At 33.6% G+C, this 24,200-nt stretch overlaps 1 protein-coding gene across 7 annotated transcripts in view; it reads right to left on the minus strand.

Annotated features, from left to right (window-relative positions):
- The window catches only part of Adk (adenosine kinase), a 459,652-nt gene that overhangs the window by 86,300 nt on the left and 349,152 nt on the right, over nucleotides 1-24,200 (minus strand). For 6 of the 7 annotated variants that reach the window (XM_078039904.1, XM_078039883.1, XM_078039886.1 and 3 more), the window contains 2 exons: nucleotides 13,754-13,789; nucleotides 2,978-3,092 (listed from right to left, as the gene is read on the minus strand). In XM_078039904.1, the coding sequence (XP_077896030.1) occupies nucleotides 2,978-3,092; nucleotides 13,754-13,789 (151 nt within the window). Of the gene's footprint in view, nucleotides 1-416; nucleotides 1,703-2,977; nucleotides 3,093-13,753; nucleotides 13,790-24,200 lie in introns of those variants that run through there. The other variant, XM_078039907.1, reaches the window with a different exon arrangement.

A 24,200-nucleotide genomic window follows, 5' to 3' on the forward strand; every position in this document is an offset into this window, starting at 1 on the left:
TTAACATTATTGCTAAATGCCACAAACTTAACAGTGTGATCGTTTAAAAATACTCTACAGTGTGAGGCAAGGCACAATACTCCTAATTAGTGTTTTAATAAGTGTCTTAGCACTGCCTTGTGCCATTCTGGAATGTCACTTATGGAAAATTAAGGGACACTTTCCCTCCCTATCTTCCATTAGTATTTTAATGCTAGGAGGTGGGAAAAAGCTGATCCATATTCAAGAGGAAAGGAGGGAAAACAATAACAAATTGGCATCTCTTCTGTGAATTGCCCTACAGGCCAAGCATTTTTATGTTCTTAATCATTATTAAATGACTTAACATGACACCCAGAGCCTGGCGAATGATTGCATCCTGACATGAGAACGAATTACAAATGAAATGAAAGATCAAGCCGTATTAGAGGACTGCCTCTGGGAAATGAAAATCTTTAATTCTCTTTTATTATTGACATTTATTTGGCTGCCATGAATAACAACATAGCAAAGAGATTCAGCTCTGCTTGTGCACTGAATAGCTTATCCCAAGGCTCAAAACTGCATTAACATTTATCATGTTTGCTTTTGTAGCTGACACCACTGAACAGATTCTCTATCCATCTTGTATTTATCATGCATTGCAGATATAGTGCATCCTCTAATTTCAGTTCATTTTCATATGGTAGGAAGAGCAAAGATTAGCCAGTGTCTTGTCTCAAATAAATTTCTGATTGTAAGCATTCTTAAGAATGGTTTAATAGATTTAATAAAGAATAAAATAAGTTCTGAAGGAAATTCAGTCGCAAGATGGGAAGGATAATTTTCCATTCTGGTAAAATGGTGCAAATTCATAATGAAGAAAAAACTTGTATGATACGTATATCTGGAATGCAGAAAGCTTTCAAATGAATGTCTCCATAAAGAGCAACCTAATAGCATTTTATGAAGCTGAAGGTGGAACTATATTTCCTATGAGAAGACTGCATGTTTTTCACTTTTCTAAACCGTTCATTGCTAAGACATGAAATGGCCATACTATATAGGAAAATGGCAATTCAGATAGTTTGTATCAAGGCAGGGATATCCTATCAAGGTTTATGTCTTCTCTCTCACACAAATTAACAACTGTGGCTTTTCCTGCCAAAACAATAAAAGTTTGCATAGTACCTGGTGCCTTTGCTTACATAAGCCTGTTTGGAATGTGCCTTTTGTTTTTTTTCCTTTTTGCAGTACTGGGGATTAAACCCAGGACCTCATGAATGCTAAGCAAGTACTCTACTAGGAGTCACATTCTCAATCCTTTCTATTTTATTTTGAGATAGGATCTTGCTAAATTGCCCAGGCTATCCTCAAATTTGTATTCCTGCTGCCTTAGCCTCCAGAGCAGCTGGGATTATAGGCATGCCACCATCATGTCTTGCTATTGCCCACCTTTCTTTAAATCCCTCTTGCAATTAAAGGTTTAGTAAAGATATCAATTTATCTTGGGAAAACCATTTAACATCGTTCAATCTTGCTTGAATTCTATTTTTTACTTTTTAAAAAAAATTTTAATAATGAAAAATTTCAAACATATATACAGAGATAAGAGCATAATGACTGATTTTATGTCTACTGTCCAGCTTCAACAATGAACGCATGACCTCAGTATCTCTACTTCACCATCTACTGCTCACTGAATTCTTTTGAAGCAAATCTCTGAATGTTACTTTTCACAATTCTATAATAAGAAAGAAAAGAATTAATTATTTCCAGGGTATCTTTACTTTAAGATTGAACAGTAAATTCATCTTTGACTCTTCAGGCTCTGTAATTTGATTCATCAAAAATACACTTCCTTTGTGCTATAATATCTTTCTTCAAGTTTTACTGACCTTCCTTTCTGAGTCAATACAATTCATATAGTTTGTCCCCATAAATAAAAAGTATGATTATACATTTTACTCATGTTTTATGTGTATTAACTTCATTTCCCAGTTAGATCTTATATATATATATATATATATATGTATACATATATATATATATATATAAATTTTTGATGGACACAATACTTTTATTTATTTATTTATTTATTTTTATGTGGTGCTGAGGATCAAACCTACTGCCTTATGTGTGCTAGGCAAGCGCTCTACCACTTGAGCCACAACTCCAGCCCCGAGTTAGATCTTTAAGAATCATATATTTCAATGTTCAGCTGTGTACTACACAAACACAAAGGTAATAATTATTACTGTTTATAATAATCATTAATTAACTGGTTTTAATCTGAATGGTTCAGACAGAATTAAAAGGTTTTAATTTTGGCATTAACAGTAGGTAGCATCATATTGACACTATTAATCATGTTACCCAATAAAATGTTTGTACACTAGATGAAATTCCTAGTTTATTTCTATGAATGTTATGAAATATGTGGCTAAATAAAAACAAATATGAGATTTTCTTCTAGAAGGAAAATATGAGAAACTAGCATTTTTGAATTTTATTTATTTTAGTGTAAATTTTTTAAGTAAAATGTATTCATTTTTAAGGAAAGACAATTCTAGACTAATGAAATCTCTAACATATCAAAGTTAATACAGTATATTAATATGGTTTATTTTATTTTATTTTTTTGGTACAAGGGATTGAACCCAGAGGTGCTTAACAACCACAGAGCCCAATTTTTCTTAATTTTTATTTTGAGACAGAGTCTTGCTAAGTTGCTTAGGGCCTCGCTAAATTGCTGAGGCTGGAAATTTCAATCCTCCTGCTTCAGCTTGAGTTGCTGGGATTATAGGCATGTGCAACCACACCCAGGTCAATGTGGTTTTATCGAACTGAATTTTAGTAAATTATTGTCCTGAAAATAAATTTTTTTTAACTGAGATAGAAGTAGAAATGTTTGTTAAAATGAAAAATTCTAAAAGATATATTGTTGTGAATACATTATTATAAAAAGAATAAATAATTTTACTTTAATACTGATTTGTCACACAGTTTCAACATGTACCTGTAGCCATTATAGTGTCATCTTTCCCTTGAGTGAAGACCACGATTCGCTGCCTCTTCGAGTTCACTTTTGGCAGAGCTTGTGTCTTTCTGGCTATTTCTTTAATGTCTTTAGTCTATTAATAGAAAGGAGAAAAAAAAATTCTTGTAATCAAGAAATAAAAACTTTATTAGTAGATGAAAAATTTTCTTTCTGATGGGACCTGAGTATCTATTAGGAGACATTTTAGAAAAATTAACCATATACAAAAGTAAACAGAAGAGCACAATAACTTCTGAAGAACCCATCATCAATCTTCAAAACTTTAAATGTGCAATAAAGCTTATTTCATGTATATCTTTAGCTACCCGCGTTTCATATTCTGAAGCAAACTTAACAAGCACTGTATAATTTTATCTGTCTCTTAAAAATAATGACTTAAATATAACCCCAAAACTATAATATACTTTAAAAATTAACAATAATTCCTTAATATTGGTAAATGCCCAGTCAGTTTTCAAATTTCAATTAAGAGGAGTTTTTTTTTTTTTTAAAAAAGTATAGGAATATATAATTATTTTAGAAGCTTACGGAACACAATTTTGGTGACTTTGCACATAATGTGATTGTTATGATGCCAAATTTTTCAAAATATTGAATGAGAGAAAGAAATGTTAACCTTTTTCCATGAAGATTTTTCTTTGAGACAGAAATTTAAAAATACTAGAAATGAATTCTTAAACCCTGATGCTATTTTTCACATTATATAGACCATGAATCTCAATATCATAAACATTCTGACTTACAATCTAACTTTTTTGGGCTGGGGATGTGGCTCAAGCGGTAGTGCGCTCGCCTGGCTTGCGTGCGGCCTGGGTTCTATTCTCAGCACCACATACAAACAAAGATGTTGTGTCCGCGAAAAACAAAAATAAAAAATAATAATAATAAATAAAATTCTCTCTCTCTCTCTCTCCTCTCTTTTTTTAAAAAAAGGAAATAAAATCTAACTTTTGAATTAAAAGCAGAATCTTAAAAATCACGTTTTCAACCATTTTAAATACTTTAAAAATCCATGTCTGGGCTGGGGCTCTGACTCAAACGGTAGCACGCTCGCCTGGCATGCGTGCAGCCCGGGTTCGATCCTCAGCACCATATACCAACAAAGATGTTGTGTCCGCCGAGAACTAAAAAATAAATATTAAAAATTCTCTCTCTCTCTCTCCTCTATCACTCTCTCTTTAAAAAAAAAAATCCATGTCTGATTTTAGTGGACCTCCAAAACTGTTCATGGATTGTGTTGTTAGTAGTTTCCTCTAATGCTGTGCAAACTTTCAAATAGTTATAGAGAAAGAAACCAACCAGAGGGAAAATGAGAGTGGCATAAATGAAGTATACATGGGACAGAAAGAACAAGATATAGGTGGGAGAAAAAGTAGGAACCAGAGAAGCCATAATGGTTACAAATAGCATCAGAAAGTATGACATTTTTAAAGGTGTGATAATCTGTAGTAAAATATTTCTTGTTTGCTTATTAAATACTTAAGACAGTCCAGATAATATATGAAGCTGAACTTCTAATACACCTAGCAGAATAACCTCCAGAGGGCTGTTTTCTGAAAAGAAGTCACTTATAGTAGGTCAGTGCTCGTGACCTTTCAAACATGCTGACTATTTTGCTTTCAGTTGCTTATTTTAGAATAGAACTAAGCCTGAACTCTGATAAGATGAAAAAAAAAAAAATCCCTGAGTTTTTGGTGACAGACTATTAGAAATAATTTTATTCCAGTTGAAAGGAACAAAAATGCCATATATTAACAATTTCTTCACTCTATTAAATAAGTGAACACATTAATATGACTCACATAAATTCTATCAGGAGAGCACAAATATATTTTACTGCTATAAGATTTTTGCTTATTAAATAAAGTTCTTATTTAATAAAGAGGCAGGTTCACTTTATCATCTTGGGAACAGAGATTTATGCATGTACTAGATATTTTTGATTTTAAGACAGGGACTGGCTAATGTTGCCTAGGTTGGCCTTGAACTCTGGGCTCAAGTGATCTTCCTGCCTCAGCATCCTGAGTAGCTAGGACTACCCATTAAGAAACACTGCACCCAGATTTTTTTTTTTAAATGGAAGTCTTTCTTCAAATGGTATAAGGAATAAATTAAGAATGTAATTCCATGGTTGCTTTCTGCCAACCCTGTGGGAAGACAGAGTTTGTTATGGGTCTTTGGTAATTTAATCAAAGAAACTTTTCTTATGTCTTGAATTCAATCTACCAGAATGTAAATTCAAGAGTGAAATAAACTTCCCAAATGCAAAACATATATCTTTTCAGATTTATGTAAACCTCATTCTGTTTGTATTCACATCTATAGTTTATGCACAATCCCTTTGTCACGTACTCTGGGATCACTGTCAGAAAGTATCTAATCTAAAATTCTCATTATGCCTTGAGGAGCCATTGCTTGCTTGCAAGAGTTGATTCTCATCAAGTAAAAAAACTTTTCTCAAACCCTTATTCTATTTTCCCAAAGCTACATATTTCTGGTTCTATAGTATCTTCCCCTTCTCCACCCTCTTTAGGTTCTTCTTCACATTTAAGTTCACACATCTTCACAGAATAGTGAAATTACAAGACATTTTAGACTATGACAGAACTAGACATTATTTACATGACTTAGAGTAGGTTAGTAAGTCTCTAAGATTCTGTTTAGTTGTCAACAAAACTAAGAAAATATTCAGTTATAAGATGTTAGGGCTGGTGGTCTAGCACAGTGGTAAAGTATGGGCTCAGCATGCACTCGGCCTTGGGTTCAATCCCTAGCACCAAAGCTCCCCTTAATATACTTAATGATTACAAAAGGAAAATTAGTAATGTTACAGTGGAGAAAAATGATAGACATCACCTTCACCTTATTAATGGCAATGAGAAAGTAGTAACTTTACAGGACAAAACAGCAAATACCACCTTTGTCCAGAGATCAAGGTTAATGTCACCAGCAGTAAGATAATGTCACAGTGTTTACCTCTCTGACTTGATACACTGAGAAGTTATCACCAGTGACAATAAAAGCACAACTTTACATTTATAAAATGCCTCACAGTTTATAAAACTTTTCTCAAGCTATCATTAATACATTTGATGCTCATACAAACTATAAGACATAGATAGGGCACCACCCTAGCACAAATATAATTTACTACTATAGAATTTTTGCTTATGATTAAATATAGTTCTCATTTAATAAAGATAAAAGGCAAACAATTCTGTGGTTTTCCTGCCAACAATACATAATTTCAGATTAATCTTGAGAAATCATCAAACAAATTGAAATTAAGGGCTCAGGGCTCATCAAAATGATTGCCCAGGGGGCTGGGGTTGTAGTTCAGTGGTAGAATGCTCACCTAGCATGCACAAGGCACTGGGTTTGATCCTCAGCACCACATAAATGTAAAATAAAGATATTGTGTCCACCTAAAACTTAAGAATAAATATTAAAAAAAGACGCATCAAAAGTATCAAGGTCATGAACAAGGCAAGAGTGAGAATTTGTCACAGACCAGAAGAGACTAAGAAAATATGTGGGATACTGGATAAGATTCTAGAACAGAAAAAGCAAGTATGAAGAAAAACTGGTGAAGTCAGAATAAAGCCTTTAGTTTAGATTATGGCAATGTACCAATGTTAATTTTCTGGTTTTGGTCATAGTACATTGGTTATATAAGATATTATCACTGGAGGAAGGTAGGTGAAAGATATATGGGAATTCTGATTATTTTTACAATTTTTCTAAGACTAAAGTTACTTTAAAATAAAAGGTTAAGGGACTGGGTGTGCGAGACCTTGGGTTCGATCCTCAGCACCACATATAAATAAATAAAATAAAGACATCGTGTCCAACTACACCTAAAATAAAAGGTTAAAAATAGTTGCTGTGAGGCTGAAAGAGAATTAATGTAGTATTTAGTGCATGCTAAATTAATATTCAGTAAATTAAATAATTATTAATTTATTAAATATTTATTTAGTGAATTAAATAAATATTAATTCCACTCTTCTCAAAGTTTCTCATTTTATTATTCTTTAAAACTGTCAATCCTTTAGGTTGCTTCAAAATCTGTAGAAAGAGCCTCAAGAGTTTTAAATATTGAGAATTCAATTATAGTATACAATAGAGGGAGTAGAAAGATGAAAAAGGGAGAAGGCCAAGTTCACACAATTGAGTTATGAGCCATTACAGGGCTATAGAGTGATCATTAAATCTTAACTTTTGCAGGCAGCAGTTACTGCAATTATCCCTATTCTATAAATGAAAAGAATGAAGAGCCACATATACAGCTGTAAAGAATTTATTAAATCTTCACTACTCTGGGAGCAGGTATTATTACTATTTCCCATTTTGCAGATGGGGAAACTGAGTCTCAATGGTTTAATAATTTGCCTAAGTCCATAAGTATATGTAGTAAAGCCAGGACTATATCCCACAGCTTGACACCAGGAATCAGTACTACTATTCAGGTTTTTTGTTTTTTAATTGCAGTACTGGGGCTTGAACCCAGGAGTGCTCTGCCACCAAACTACACTACCAGCCCTTTTGTTTTTTAATTTTGTGACAGGGTCTTGCTAAGTTGCACAGGCTGGCCTTGAACTTGTGATCCTTCTGCCTCAGCTTCCTGAGGAGACAAGGCTATAGATGTGTGCCACCATACCCAACTGGGATCATAGAACTCTTATCCAGTGTTCTGTGCAATCCCCAGTTTATATTGCTTCAATGAATTCTGGTAATGTGGTTTTTTGTTTTTATTATAACTACAGAATGTCAATCCTAAATCATTTTTCTGCTAAATTCACAAAAGCCATTCCTGATTGTGCATTTTTCTATTCGCTTGTATTTTTACACTAATGAATTTCAGTTTTTGAGTTTCAAGACATTTCTCGTTTTTCAAGGTCATTTTGAAGCCTACTTTCCTTTCCCAATATGTTAGAGTATGAGAGAGAAAGCAGTGCTGAGCTTTAGTTCTGCTACTCATATGTATTAATTATGTGGCTGTGAACAAGTCATATAGCCTGTTTTTTATCTGTGGAACTGATACGACAATATATGCTCTATCTAAATCTCAAGGATTCTATGAGTACTGAATGTATTAATGATATGTTGGAAAAGGTTTTATAAACTGAAGTATTTTATAAATATAAAATTATGCTTTTAACTGTGGCATATATACACAATTGAATATTACTCAGCTTTAAAGTATGAAATTATGGCATTTGCCAGTAAATGGATGGAACTGGAGAATATTATGCTAAGTGAAATAAGCCAATCCCAAAGAACCAAAGGCTGAATGTTTTCTCTTGTATGTGGATGCTAATTCAAAATGGAGATAGAGGAGAGAAGAGAGGTAATTTGGAGTAGACAGAGGGGAATGAAGGGGGCATGGGTGTAGGAATGATAGTAGATGAATCGAACATTATTACCCTATGTGCATGTATGATTACATGACCTGTGTAACTCTACATCATGTATAACCAGAAAAAAGGAAAGTTATACTCCATTTGTTTATGATGGGTCAAAACGCATTCTGTTGTCATGAACAACTAATTAGGATAAAAATATATAATCACACCCCTTAACTTTAGCCCTATCTTCCAAATTAAAGAATATATCCTCCTTATTCCATTTTTAACAAGTTGGTAATAACAAATTTTAGACAGCTTTGTCATAATTTGCCTACTTTTGTAGAATACTAGTTGTGGTGTTCTCACTCATTCCCTCAGTTAATCATTCAATTTTCTGATTTGTTTTCCAAATAGAAACTCCTGTAACAGTTATGGTATTTATATGATGTGTCAGTCACCAGTCTGATCTAATGCTCTTCCTTCCTCCTTCCTCACACCAATCCAGCCACACTGGCCTTCCATCAGTTTCTGTAGATCATAGTGCACTATACTCTTTCTTGTTTGGAGGCCTTTGTGTTCTTATTTTCTCTGTTTGAAATTTGTTTCCCTGTTTAATTGTTTGGCTTTTTGGTCTGCCATTGCTAGATATTCATTTTTTTTTCAGATTTTTCTTTCTCAGACAGTCATTCCAAGACTGTCATATTTAAAACAGGAACCCCTCCCACATTCTCTTTCACAACATACACTCTGGTCATTTCTACCTTGTCTTCAGGGTTTATTGGAGAATGTCAAGCACACAGCAAGTGCTCAGTAAATATTTGTAATAAATTAAGAAAATCAGAAGACCATTTTATCTCTTTTCCCTTAAACTGTTTTAAAATCATCGTCTTTTGGGACTCAGGTACCTGTGAAAGTAGTAGTGTATTCTCATAGCCAACTGACTAAGTGGCTTTAACTTCAAAAATTGTGATTGTTCGTAACCATCTTTGTAAAGAACACAGGAACTTTAGAATTACCTTAGAGAATTTGTTGAGAATCAACACCTTCTGCATATTCTCTAGATTTTCTATCCAGTGCTAATCCATGGAACTTTCTGAGATGATTAATATATTCTATACCTGCACTGTCCAATAAAGCCAACATGTAGCTACAGAAGTTACAGAACACTTAAAATCTGCCTTGGTCAACCCAGGGACCAAATTAAACAAACAAACAAACAAAAAACTAAAAAATTTTGGAAGTATATTGCTCAGACTAGTCTCAAAGCTATTAAGATCAATTGATTCTCCTACTTGAGCTTTCCAAGGAGCTGGGACTACATGCTGGTACCACCATATATGACTTTACATTTTAAACTGTTTAACTGTAGAATCAGAAGCAATGGAGGAATTAGGATAAAGGAAAGATTGTTTTGTTTTCTCTGTGAACAAAGTATTATATCTTAGAAATCTAAAATAAGAAAATCAAAACTTCTTACTTGAAGTAAACTGAACACATGATCCAATAGTGAAGGCATAAATTCCCTTCATCTTTTGGCATGTACTCTGTTGCAGAAACAATGAAGATATAGAGTGTATCTATATTTAGGTTTTGGAGGTATTTTCTTCAGTTGATTTAATTTAAATCAATTTCCAATAGTTTTTAGAGGCTTCATAATAAAATGTGCTTTTTTTAAGTACCTTATTTTTATTTAGGTTCTAAAAATATGAACCTTTAATCTGTTCAGCTCAAGACAAGGTAGATTTAAAAACACACTGCAGTCTAAACTTATTTTCCAGAATAATGAAAGGCCTTATGAAACTTTTTACTCCAAGAATTGTCATTTTAAATTCTTAGCAGGTCTGTCATTTAAATCAGGCACTATGCAATTTTCCATCATATATATATATATATATATATATATATATATATATATATATATATTCTCTTCTGCTTTGTGCTCTGCCCAGTTCCAGTTTTTATCTCATTCTCCAGTGCCCTCCTAAGCTCATTGAAAAATTGCCCAATTCATTTTAAAGATTAAAGATTTTTAAAAATAAAGATGATCTAAAATTTGCAAAAAAGCTAAGCAGAATATCATAAACAATGCCACTGAGGCTATTTCCTGATGAATAAACACTGGTTATTTTTAGAGGCATTTGGATCTGTCAGCAGACAGATCACTAGTGGCAACACTCAGTGGCTTTGGGAACTGATTGGGATTTATAATAGAAAATGAGGGTAGGACAGCAGTGCTGGTGGGAAGAAAAAAAACATGCTCACCTTTCCTTTCTCTTATATCTTTTCATTTCTCTTTTCTCAATCTTGCTTCAAATTTAGAAGCAATATTAAAGTTGGGAGAGATAAAATGCAGATTTTTGCTGGTTTGTCACACTAGACTTGAGAGTCTTAACACAATTCTATAGATAGAAAATTGTTAAGATAAAATGATTTATTCTTTTTTTACTCCATAAGAATACTAAGTTCCAAGCTTATGCTGTCATATGTCTAATGAAGTAAGTAATCTTTAATGACATTATAAAATCACTGAATTTCTCTAGATATAATCTATTTTATTAACAACGATTACTTGAGGCTGATCTAATTAGGGCTCATGTATATTGTGCCATGATTGTAAGGATTTTGGGAACCCATAAAAGGACATATCAAGATACTATGTGCTTTATCCAATTTAACATATCACTGTCAACATCACTGACAGAGCAGTTTTGCTATGTCAGGAAGTAATAAGGTATGTGATTTTAATCATCATCACTTTGCTTTTATGTTATAATTAATTATGGCAGATTAGTGGCAAAAAGAAACAATTCTAAAATCAGTAATAAAAGGTAATGGAAACCAGGTGTGGTGGTACATGCCTGTAATCCCAGCAACTTGGGAGGTTGAGGCAGGAGGATCGGGAGTTCAAACCCATCCTCAGCAACTTAATGAGGCCCTGAGTAACTTGGTGAGATCCTGTCTTAATAAAATACAGAAGAACTAGTTTGTTGCTAAGAATGATGCACATTCAGAGCAAGAAGTTCATCAGGAAATCTAAGTATGATTAGTCAGACTTACTAAACGTTTTTTTTTTTTTTTGGTGGTACTGGGGATTGAACCTAGGGGTGCTCAACCACTGAACTACATACCTGGCCCTTTTTATTTATTCATTCATATATATATATATTTATATATGTTAGTAGAATGCATTACAATTCTTATTACACATATAGAGCAAAATTTTTCATATCTCTGGTTGTATACATAGTATATTCACACCAATTCGTGTCTTTATACCTATACTTTGATCATCACATTCCACCATCATTAATAACCCCATTCCCCCTCCTTTCCCCTCCAACCCCTCTGCCCTATTCCTCCCATGCTCCTGCTCCCTATCCCACTATGAATCAGCCTCCTTATATCAAAGAAAACATTTGGCATTTGTTATTTTGGGGATGGCTAATTTCACTTAGCATTATCTTCTCTAACTCCATCCATTTATTTTTTTAGACAGGGTCTCACTAACTTGCCAAGGGTGGCCGTGAACTTGAAATCTTCCTGCCTTAGTGTCCAAAGCCACTAGGATTACAGGTGTGCACTGCTGTGCTCAGCTAACTAAACTGTTTTTTAAAAATTATTATGTAGATAGTACTGGACTAAGATAATTTGTTACGCAACATGTTATATTTCTAAATGTCTGCAAAATTGGTCATTTTATAGAATCAAAATATACTTTTTATGATAGCAGTCATTTATGTGTTACATGAATTTATGTTCTACATGTACTTTATATGTTATGTAAATTTATATTTTATAAGCTTTTATCTATGGAGAATTTTTATGTATCAAAAGAGAATATACATTTTTACTATTAAAGCTTAATATCAGGGCTGAAGATGTAGCTCAGTGGTAGAGTGCTTATCTAGCGTGCATGAGGCTCTGGGGTGAATCCCCACTACTACAAAAAAGAAAAAAAAAATCCCCAAACCCTTAACATCAGTAAAATTTTAACAATGACTGAAAGCATTAAGCAATTTGTTTTTCAAATTGAATACTCCCCTGATTACATTTTGTCTTATATATCAACTGCCAGTTTGGGAAATCACAAAGTGAAACTTGAGACGACAAACAAAAAACTTGGAAATCCTTTTCTACATGCCTCAACTCTATATTCACTAGAATATAGTAAAAAAAGGAACTACATTGGGATTGGGGCTGTAGCTCAGTGGTAGAGTGCTTGACCCTGGGTTCAATCCTCAGCACCACATAAAAATAAATAAGAAGCTCTATTCTGGTTTCATCAAGTTCCGACATGAGTAAAATATATTACTTTGTTGCTTGATAATGAATATGCCGTTAGTATATTTAAGTAAGAGTTCCATCATAAGTTCATACACCTTTAAAGAGCTCAGAGTAAACTTATTAGTGTTATTCAGTCAATGTTCATAGCTTCTCTAGATAGTAGACAATACTGAGTATGCAAACAGAGTTCCTATTAAATTAAAAAAAATTATTATCATATTTCAACTTGCTATATATAGAACGTCTCATTCTAGGTAGTTCTGGTTCAATAAATATCATAATCATAAATGATTCATAACCTCAGTTAAATCTATCAATTAACCTGGGTTCATAGTGAAGCCAGTGTTTTCCAACAATTAATTGGACGATGGATATTATACAGATAAAAACATGGTCTTGACTGTTTTCTTAATTTTGCCAACAACAACCACATGGAGTTTTGAAATCTTGACAGTATAATGCTCCTAACAGGAAAACAGAATCAAGACCAGGAAATTAAAGCCAATTATCAATATTTTGCCTCAGAAAATTTACATCTATTTTATGTTATCTAAGATAAAGTGAGAGAAAAGATTCAAACAGGAAGTTCATATGAGCAGGATTTAAATTAATCAGTTCCTAACAACTGTTAAGTACAACCTTTTGGAAATTAATTTGCATAATGATAATCTACATGTGATAGGGCTGAAATTATTTAAGCGACATTATATTTCACTATTTAGTCTTGTTCCACCACTGCTTTAGCAGTGAATCCTTATGAAATGTAATGCAGCTAATGAGGTAGCTTTTTAACTGAACAAACTGACAGGCCCCATATCTGCAGAGGCAGCTTGAAACCGTGCCCAACCTCTTGGCTTCCCAAGAGGCTTTTCAAAATTCAATAAATAACATCTGTAGGCGATGTTGGGTGCAGACCTAGCAGAGTGCGTCATAACACTGTGCTGGCAGAACAAAGAAACCATGACGACTGCCAAGTTTCCATGGCAACTGCTGCGAGGCTCTGAGAGTATAATAGCACATCAATCACTGTCCAAAAGAACTTCATTATCAGCTAGAAAAAACCTTTAGGATCTGTTTAGTGTGCAATTGTGGGTTAACTCACCTCAAAGCCTTGCTCTCTAGCAAAAGTGGCAGCTTCCTGGAAAAAAAAAAAGAACAGTTAATTATAAAGTGCTAGGTAATGAAGAAATAATCCATTTTGAAACTCATTCAGTCTTTTACACAATTATCTCAATATACCCACATAGTTCAATTTTTATTCTTACACCAAAAAAAGATTTCTTTTTTCTCTTGGCATATATATATATATATATATATATATATATATATATATATATATATAAAGAGGTAGCATAATGTCAACACACTTCACAAGTTGGAATAAAGAAGATGTAGTGCATGTTTTTACTGTAGCTGCTACAGTGAGTTCAGGTGTTCTGACCTCAGCAAAGAAAGACAATCATTTGAAACCTAAGGAACATACTTGGTGGTTACAGTTTTAATTAAAACAATACCTCTCAGAAAGCTCTTTTGGAGAGAAGCCTATCTGTTAATAAATATATAGATTCAGAAAAATCACCATTTTGCAATCCTCATGATGAAATTTAATAGACAAGGATCATTAATGGATGTTAAATTCACTGGATGAAAGGATGACAGGAAATTGAGTCTTTACATGGAATCAAAGTATCAAAGATTATATTCTGTGGTCACAGGGAGCAAGGCATAACTTTAAAATGGAAGGATTAAGCTGTCATCACTTTAACCCAGTGATTGATCCTATCACTTATCATCACTAATAGTGGGATCACCAAATATTTTGTGCCTTCTGTAATGATGCAGTTTGAAGCTCATAGCATCACCTATAAAGTATTCTGACCAAAGATTTTTCAAACAAATTAACCAAAACTTTAGTCCAATAACTTGTAGTCTCTGAGAAATACACAGAAATAGGGAAACAAATCAAAGGATACACTGAGAAAGCAATGGACAAATCTATAAGGTAGGACATCCACAGGAAAACTAGCTTAATCCTTTTAACAGGCTGTGTCAATAATAAAGTGGTGAGAGGAAAATGAACAAGGGCAATATGTGGACCTTAATTGGACCCTGTTTTAAACAAACTAGCTGTAAAAGGTATTTTGGGGACAACTAGAAAAATTTTAATATAAAAAATGAGAATTAAATAATACTAAGAATTATAAGTTTGATAACGAAAATGTTCTTAATTTCTAGAGATGTATCCTGAAGTATTCAGGGATAAAATGTGATGAAATATGCAATTTACTTTACAATACACTTTAAAACATAAAAACCCTAAGTGAAGCAAAATTGGCAAAATATTAACAACTGCGAAATCTAGATATATATGGCATGTGGGGGTTCAGGATAGCTATCTGTGTATTTGAAATTTCTCATAATACATGCCAATTTTCCTTTTATATAAGATGACAGGGTAGCCAAAGTCAAATACTTAAAACATGGTCAAAATATTTTAATATATGAAGTTCTTTTAATTATCTTAAGAACACATTAATGTATACCCTGATGGCTTTATAGCAGGTTATCAAATAACAAAAACACATCTGTGTAACCAAATCCTTTCCCTTTTACCCTTTGATTTGTGCACATTTTAATTTTAGGACAGATAGAAAATGGAGGCAATATTACTTTTCAACTCTACTTCCCTCTTGAAAGCAGAAAGGAAAAAAAAATACTGCAGACAACTGTCAAGAGCCTCTACATCTTAACTTACATTCTTCCAAAATTATCTCTGCCAAGAGATATTAATAGAAGGATGGGATTTGAGCCTGAGTAGTGAGCAGATCCAACTCAACTTAAAACGACTGCTGCACCAAGCCATGTAAGGCAGAAAGTACAGTCAGTATCTCCAGCACAAATTTGGGTACTACCTACATGTTGAGGAAAACACTGAGGAAAAAAATATCTTATGTATGCACTACTGGTCCAATATACTAATAACACATAGATTTAGAGACCCATTTTGAGGGTTTGAAATAATCAGAATGTGTGATTACAGCTGAAAATCGAAGTTAACAGAAAGTGATAAGCTGCAAGTACAACTCCTTAGGCAATTCATTGGAGTTGCTAAAGTCTGACCAAGTTAGCCTCAGCTGATTAAGACCACCCCATCCCTAAGACTAAATTATGTTCTTGACAACAGGCTCAAGCAAGGCTAGCCTCTTGACAATGTACTTTCAACAGAACTTTGTATATTACAAAGTCAATAATATTTGCTGTCTGAGACAGCAAGGCAAAGGATAAAATATCAATGTATGTTTTCTAATCTGTCATAATTAACCAAACTGATTCTTATATAAAAAAGACAACTGAAAAGCTCTTCTAGAACTACTTGTTTATATGGAACTTCATCAGAGCCATGAAAGAATCCCAGAGGACTATAACTTAAAGTTAAACTAAAGAATCTGTAGAATTAAGACATAAAGACTGAAAATTCAGTTTTTTTAATGTTCAGTTTTGCTAATATAATTTTAATTAGCAATTAACTATAATCTGATATGGTATAGTAGAATTGACTAGCTACAAGAAGATAAAAATATAAATGTCAAATTATTATTTTTTAAGAAAACTAAGCCCTAGGACATTTTCACATCTGTAAATAAGTCCAAACACCAATATATTTCTGACTGAGGAAGAACACATTTAAGAATAGCAAACTCAATTTTCTCTTAGTGCAACCTTGTACAAGTTTGTGGAGCTGTGCCCTATCACTAAAAAAGCTAAGCACTTGTTCTGTGGCTTGAAATGATCTTATCTTCTGACTTCCTCCCACCTTTCTTTGATCTTGGGCTGATGCCCCAAGTCACTCCATTAGAGAAGGCAGCTGGCTCACACTAGTGCAGTCTTTCCCACAGCTAACCTCTGATCTGAAGGTGTTTGTAGATACAATGATGGAACAACATTTATTTTTCCCTTTCAGTAAAACAAACAAATCAACACAGGGGAACAGTTTGACCCAGTAAGCATTTTAAGCAGAATTTTTGTTCTCACTGTATGAAGGTACAGAAACAAAAGGCATTACATTAGAAAACAAGGAAGAAAGAATGGGCATAGATGGTGGGCAGAAGAGTAAGGCAGGTTCCAAATATCAGGGGTAATTCCAAGCGAACTGATCACATTAAATTGAAAAGGACTTTTTAGTGTGCCATCGCAGTAAAAGTGAGAAAAGAAAACAAGCAAGTCCCCATCTGTGCTGCCCCAGGGCGCCTCGTACTGAGTTTCACAAATCTAATGAAGCAGTCAGGTTAAAATCCAACTGCAGAGTAGATGTGACATGTGGAGAACAGCTAGGGTTAGAATAGAGAAGCAGGGCGGTTCCTAATGCAGGTGATTATCCATGTGATAATCATTATATTTACAGGCTTTCCATTTTAGATCTGACATCAAAAATCACAAAGGAGGAGGGATTAAGGAAATAAACAACCAACTCGGAGGCTTTCCTTCTCCCCTGAGAGTATAGCACTTTCATTCATGCATGACAAGCAACAAAAGCAAAACCAAACCAGCCAGGAAAGAGTATTTCTGAGAAGGCTGGATTTCACATTAACACTTCTTTCCATTTTGATAACTTTCACTATTCAGTTTCTCAGACAGGTCACATTTTCAGAATCAGTTCCCATTGTTGTCTATGCTATAATACAGTATCATTTTGGTTTACAATGAATGATACTCACATAATATGTCTTTTACAACAACAGAGTCATTTTTTCCTTCCTGGAATTGAGTGTTGTGAATAAAATGACATATAATTAAAGTCTTAGACACTCATCTACACCATACCACTTAGGATTTACAGTGGGCTTGCTGCTTCACCAACCAGGCTAAAAGGGTGTGAATAAAATAACCATCATATATGGTTTTTGAGTTGAGATTAAAAAAAAAGGCTGAAATTCGTGGTTAATGAAAACTATGGAATGCTTATATTAAGAGCTATTTAAAGGGATTAGCAAGCTGCTATTAAAAAGCACAATTCTCAAATTATACAGGAAAATAGTGCATGCTTGTGTATATGAAAGAACTATTTCCTTTATAATCATATGAGGAGAAAACTACTTCTTATTTTGTCTAATAATATCCAAGTTCTTATGTATAAAGTAAATTTATGACTGTAATTGATATTAGTTAAAAATCACTATTCAGACTTTAATTTCAATTCCAACTATTTGTAACTAGTTATATAGAAATAGAATTTCTATATACTGACCTTATATCCTGAGACTATCAAATTCACTTGTTAATTGTTGGAGGATTTAATTTAATTTTTTGGAATTATTTGGGATTTCCTACATAGATGATTATGTGAGTAATCTGTATGAAAACAATTTTCAAATTCCTACTAACCATACCACAAAGATATTTTGAGAATTTAACAAATGCCTTTAAGACAAAAATTCTCTTTGCTCCAGGGTGATCAGAAGGGTATGACTAAGTACCACTACAATCAGCCCAAGACCCTGTCCTCCCACTTCCTGCTCATGCACTTCAAGACACCAAACCCAGTTTAGAACTATTATCTGTCTGCTTATGTTTCCATCCTGCTTTTTGATCTCAGACCAGAGGAGTCCTGGGTGTAGGCAGAAATTTCATGTACTGAAACAAAAGGGGAGAAGGTACAACTTAGAACCAGAGGAAGATAACTTGAGCTTATACACAGAAAGTAACCCACCCATCAAAAATAGAACTAGTATGTTGCTCCAGTGCAAGGAGTAAGCAGAATATTCTAGAGTTTGGTGGTCTGGTTCTCACTGGAAGTCCCCATCATCCTCACTTAAGTTGTGGGAGTTCAGAGCTTTGGGAGAAATCAAATAGATCAGTTTTGCTTTTTTATTTTGTTTGTTCATTTTTCCATCTGACAAATATTACCCTCTAAATATAGTTTTAGGCTAAGAGCATCTGTTAGCTCAGAGGCATAACATACTACAGCTGTTGCAAACCTTAAAATGATATTAAACTGACTCCATAGTATTTGAAAGAATACTGTAACTTCTAAATGGTGTGGTATAAATGACAGTTTAAGACAGAATGGTATCTCTCTGTCCCTCTATATATGTAGATCTATGTATAAAAATCTCCATATATATTAAAAATTCATATATTTGGAGATAAATTTAGAGGTATAATATTCTCTTTGAATGGCTTTAATGGTAATGTTACCCCAGTCAGGATGCAATTAACAGTCAAATGGAGAGTACAGGGCTTAGAGTCAAAAGACTTAAAACTAGGGTCCTGGTTTTATAACACATTCGCCATGTAATCTTGAGCAAGTCACTAAGTATATCACTTTATCAATAAAACTGTGGTTAGCAATACCTATTTCATTGTGTTGTTGCTAGAAAAAAATGATGTTTTATGTTAAAGTGTAAAATCATTTTTGCCTATTGAATTCAAGTTTTTGGTATGATCTGAATATAAACAAATGATTCCAGAATATCCAGAGTACATTCAGTAATTTGTTCTCTTTGTGGATCATATGTGTAGTAGATCCCAAAGATCCCTGATTCTGGTATTCAAACCCTTGGACAATTTCCTTCACTAGAGTATAGGCTAGACTTGCTTCTAACAGATATATAACAAAGGACAGTATATTTTCTCTTGATCCCATTTTCTTCTTTCTCTGAGTGCTTACCTTAGGGAAAAGAAGTTGCCTTGTTGTACCCTCATTGCGAGGTACATGACCACCACCCAGTGAGGCTTGCCAACAGACACCTGAGTGAGCTTGAAAGTGGATCCTCTCCCAAATGAGCAGCAAGATGACTTCAACCTGGGTTACAGTGTGACTAGAAACTTATGAGAGACCCTGGGTCAGAGGCACTGAGCTAAGCTGTGCCAGGATCCCCTGTCCACATTTTATATATTGAGGGACTAAACCTTAGAGAGGTTTAATAACAAGGAAAATTCACATAAATTTCTCATTCAAATTGTGTTAGTGAATACTTCAAAGCAAGTGTGGTCAGCATGTCAATCATAGGGTGAGTAAATTTTGGAAAGAAAATTTAGATGCATGCCATCTACATGGTTTTATGCAGCTGACTATGATTAACCATTTCTTCAACAAAGATTAAGTGGGAAATATTACCTTTTGCATAGAATTCACTTTGGGAGCATCAAGCTTTTTTTTTTTTTTTTTTAAATTTCCAATGTCTTTTGTTATTCTGAAGCAATGATTGTTATTAAGACCACAGTATGATTTTTAAGTAGAGCTAGAATCCTTGAGTGAGAATAGAGTCAAATTCTAATACCACTCTAACGTCTGCAACAGCTGTAGCAGAGGTATACCTCCAACTCATGCTGAAATTTAATGATAAAGAAATACCTGCTGTTTCTTTCTTTTCATACCACATATATCATAACATAGAGACTTATGTTGCTTAAGCTTCTAAATGTTTTCTCATGCTGTTCTTTAGACTGAATTACCTTTCTTTATGCTATCTACAAAAATCATTTATATACTTTCTTATGAGGCCATTAGTGCTTTTTTACATTTTATACTGTTTCTTACAAGGAAAAGTTTGAATTTGTAAATAAAGTAAATGAAGACTGGAGAAAATTAGGCTAAGTATGAGCCCTGGGAATCCCTTTTAAAAATACATTTCATTCACAAAAATATCTATACTGTCTTTTCCAAGGAATATAACACACAGCTTTTTGGAGATTTTCAACCTGTGCTCTGACATTTATTACCATATGCTTCCTGTCTGCAGAATGCTGAATAGAAATATTATTTAACATTTATTGAGTGCCAAAAACTCTGTGGGACAATATATAGCTATAAAGACAGTCATGGCTTCTATCCAATAGGTTTATAATAAAAATTAGATAGACAGTATATAAATTATACCTCAATAAATGAGACTGAAAAAAATATTAGGCAGTCAAAACACAGGCCAAAAAATAGGGTTTAGTTTACAAAAGACTTAACCCTTTCACAAAGTGGTTTATTAGTGGATTGGTTTATTCTAGCAAGAAGAGTTGTTCATTTCCACCTTTAAGTATATTTAATGGTGGTAACTAAAGGAAAATTAAGTTAGAGCAAGTGTCTCATCACAATTTAAGGTTGTTTAGCTAGTTAGACTAACTACTTCTAGTACAACAGTTTTTAGTTTTTGAAAAATGAGGAGAGGACAGGCTAGGAAAATTCTTATACATGTAGTATTGGGTATTTTACTTGATTCTTAATATGGTAACATGTGCTTGGCATAAAGGATAAGTAATTTGTTTACTTAACAAATGTCAACTCTTTTCTATTAATTCATTTGATCCTCACAAAAAATCCTAAAGAAATAGGTATTACATTCACTTTACAGATGAAAAGCTGAAGGATTAGAGACATTAAAATATCCAAGACCACACACCTGGATCTGAACCTTTCTGAATGGTCTGTGATGGTCCGCTACTGAAGGTCTTATATCTGAAAGAGTCTTCATTTTGTCTTTGTTTTTTGAAGATATTGCACTGAGTATAGAATTCTGGGTTGGTATGCTTTCTTCCTGTGCTCCAAGGTATAGCTTATAATTTGTTTCTAAGAAGATTATCATCATTTTTTTTCTTTGCTGCTCTCTCTATATAATGTCTTTTAAAAAGAAACCTGATTGCCCTCATGAATTTTTTTTGTCACTGATTTTTTGCAGTTTGATTGTGAAGTACCTTGGTGTAGTTTTTTTTCCTCCCTTGTTTTTTTCTCCTTTGGATTTGTTGAACTTCTTGGATTTGTGATGGGTTTATAGTTTTCACCAGATTTGGGGAAATTTCAGCTTCTAATTTTTCAAGTACTTTTTCTATATTACTATTTCTCCCTAGGCCTCCAAATATGTAATATTAGGTCACTTGAAGTCCCACAGATCACAACTGTACTACTTTATTGTTTTCTTAAGCTTTTTCTCCCTACATGTTTCATACCTTCTATTGTTATATCTTCAAGATCACTAATCTTTTCTTCTGCAGCATCCCATCTCATCCAGTGTAGTTTTTATTTCTACAAGTTGTATCTTTAAAAAAAAAAAACAAACTATTTTATAAGTTTCTCCTAAACAGGCTTAGGATTTCCCTTACCTTACTGAAATATAGAACAGATTTAGAAATGCTATTTTAATGCCCATGTCAACGAACCATAACATCTGTTATTTCTGAATCCATTTCTATGGATTAATATTTCTCCTCATTATGATTGTATTTTCCTATTTATTTACATGAACAGTTGATTTTTTATTAGATGCCAGACATGAATTTTATGTTTTGGGGTGCTGGAGATTTTGTCTTTTATTATAAATTTTTGAGATTTAATCTGAAATTCAGTCAGGTTACTTAGAAACAGTTGATTCTTTTCATGCTTATTTCCAAGCTTTGCTAGGTGAGACAAGAGCAGCTTTTAATCAAAAGCTAATCTGGTTCCCTACTGATGTAATATCCTTTGGAGTACTAAACAAGATGTACCATTTATTGGAGGTTTTCCACTCTGGTTATTGGGGTCATAAACTATTATTGGCCTTATGTGAGTTTGGGGAATATGCTGTTGGTTCCATTCCAGTGGTCTTATCCTTGGCCTTGAGTAATTTCTCACATACATGTGCAGATCCCTACTCAGCTGAAAAGTCAAGGGGAACCCTTTGCTGATATCTAGGGTGTGTACTCTATCTTCGTGCAGCTTTGCTTCTATGCTACTCTTTCTTGAAAACTCTAGCCACCCTGGCCTCCTTCTGCTGTTAGCACCGTTTCAATTAAGTTAGACCATTCTGCATGGGATCCCCTTCTTACATAGCAGACTGGAAACTATCTAGGCAGAATGCTCTGACAGTTTCAGGGATTATTCATTCTTTCCTTTCTCTTAGAGATCTGTCTGGTTCTGACTGTAGTCCAATATCTAAAAAGTGTTTATATATGTATATATATATATATTTTTTTGCATTGTTTCAGAAGGGAAGATAAATCTGACCCCTTTTACTCCATTACTTCTAGAAGATGTTCAGTGTAAATCCATGTTAAACATAGATCACAAAGAATCATGGAATATTTGGCAAGTCTATAATGCTCTGTTTACTGGTTTAAAAAGTTTATCTACCAGGCCAAAGACAAGACAGATTGATCAGATATATTAATGTGTCATACTTCCCTTATATCTTATTGCACATTTATAGCTGTTTTACTAAATAATAAACATTTTTACTTTACCAGTAGTCAACACTGGGAACCCTCTAAAGAATAATGCTACTCATGTCTGAACTCTCCTTTACTTTACATATTCCACATTATTGTCAGAAGAGCTAAGACCATTTTCACTTTTTTTCTCCTTCTCCTCTCTTCCAATCAATAGAAGGCTCCACCATAATGCATCACCTATGCATTATGCCGGGTCAGCTACCAGCAACCTGCAGAACAAATTGAGCCTGCCACCTGTTTTTAGAAATGAAATTTCATTAGAACAAAGCAATGCCTATTTGTTTGCGTATTATCTACGGTTGCTTTTATGCTACAACAGCAGAGTTGAAGTTGAGTATTTAACAGAGACTGTGTTATCTGGACTTTTATAAGAAAAGTTTGCTGACCCCTGCATTATGCTGTAGGATATTTATAAGTTTCAAAGCAGACTTCTTTATTGAGTTACCAGTGAAGAATGGAAAGCTATCTAGAAAGCATGTGGTGAGCCCTAAAATAAGTAAAACCAAATTAATAAGAAGGCAGTAAAAGATAGGATAAATAACCAACTCTTAGAAATATGTTTATGTAAGAAAATTTAGAAGGACTTCACAGATCAGGGCTTAAGATCAGATAAAAAAAGAACAGAAGACTTTGGATGAGGAGAGATCAACTTTTAATAATTCCTTTTAGTTCAAATGTGCACCAAGGTCCTATACTTTTCACATTACATGAACCTTCCCACATCTTCAAACTATAATCATTACTGCCACTATAAATCTCACCCATAGTGAGATACTTGTGCTAGTTTAAAAATTTTACAAAATCAATTCTTAGAAATTAAGATAAAAGCAAAACAAAAACAAACAGTATATGAAACACAGAAATGAACAAGTACACAGGATACAGTGTGTTCTTCCTTTTTTGTATAAGTTTACTGTGAATAAAGTAGTGAGGGTAAGGCTTGAGATGTGGCAGATTAACATGGACTTTAAAGAAAATGCAATGGTTTGTAGCTAGCTCAACTAACACAAAAGCTCCATTATTCTTTGAGTCTTTTAGTTCTTTGGAGGGAGAAGCAGGAATGGAATTAGGAATTCCAGTAATAGTTACAGTCTAAAACAGTACTGTATTAAGTAAAAAAGAAACTTACAAGACTATCTTGTAGTTTATTAACATAACAAAATATGTTAAAAACAAAGAAGCATGTAGTCTTCTATGACTAATGAAAAATAAAGGTAATTTTCCCCTAGGTTCTGTACAGAGAATATTGTAAGGCTGTAAAATTTAGACAAAATATTCACAATGGCAAGGACAGTCACATCACAGAAGTAATCAAAACAGGCCTTTTCAGTAATAAAATGAAACTCCACAACTAC

This window comes from Ictidomys tridecemlineatus, chromosome 1 (genome assembly GCF_052094955.1).
Source record: "Ictidomys tridecemlineatus isolate mIctTri1 chromosome 1, mIctTri1.hap1, whole genome shotgun sequence".
Taxonomy (NCBI): domain Eukaryota; kingdom Metazoa; phylum Chordata; class Mammalia; order Rodentia; family Sciuridae; genus Ictidomys; species Ictidomys tridecemlineatus.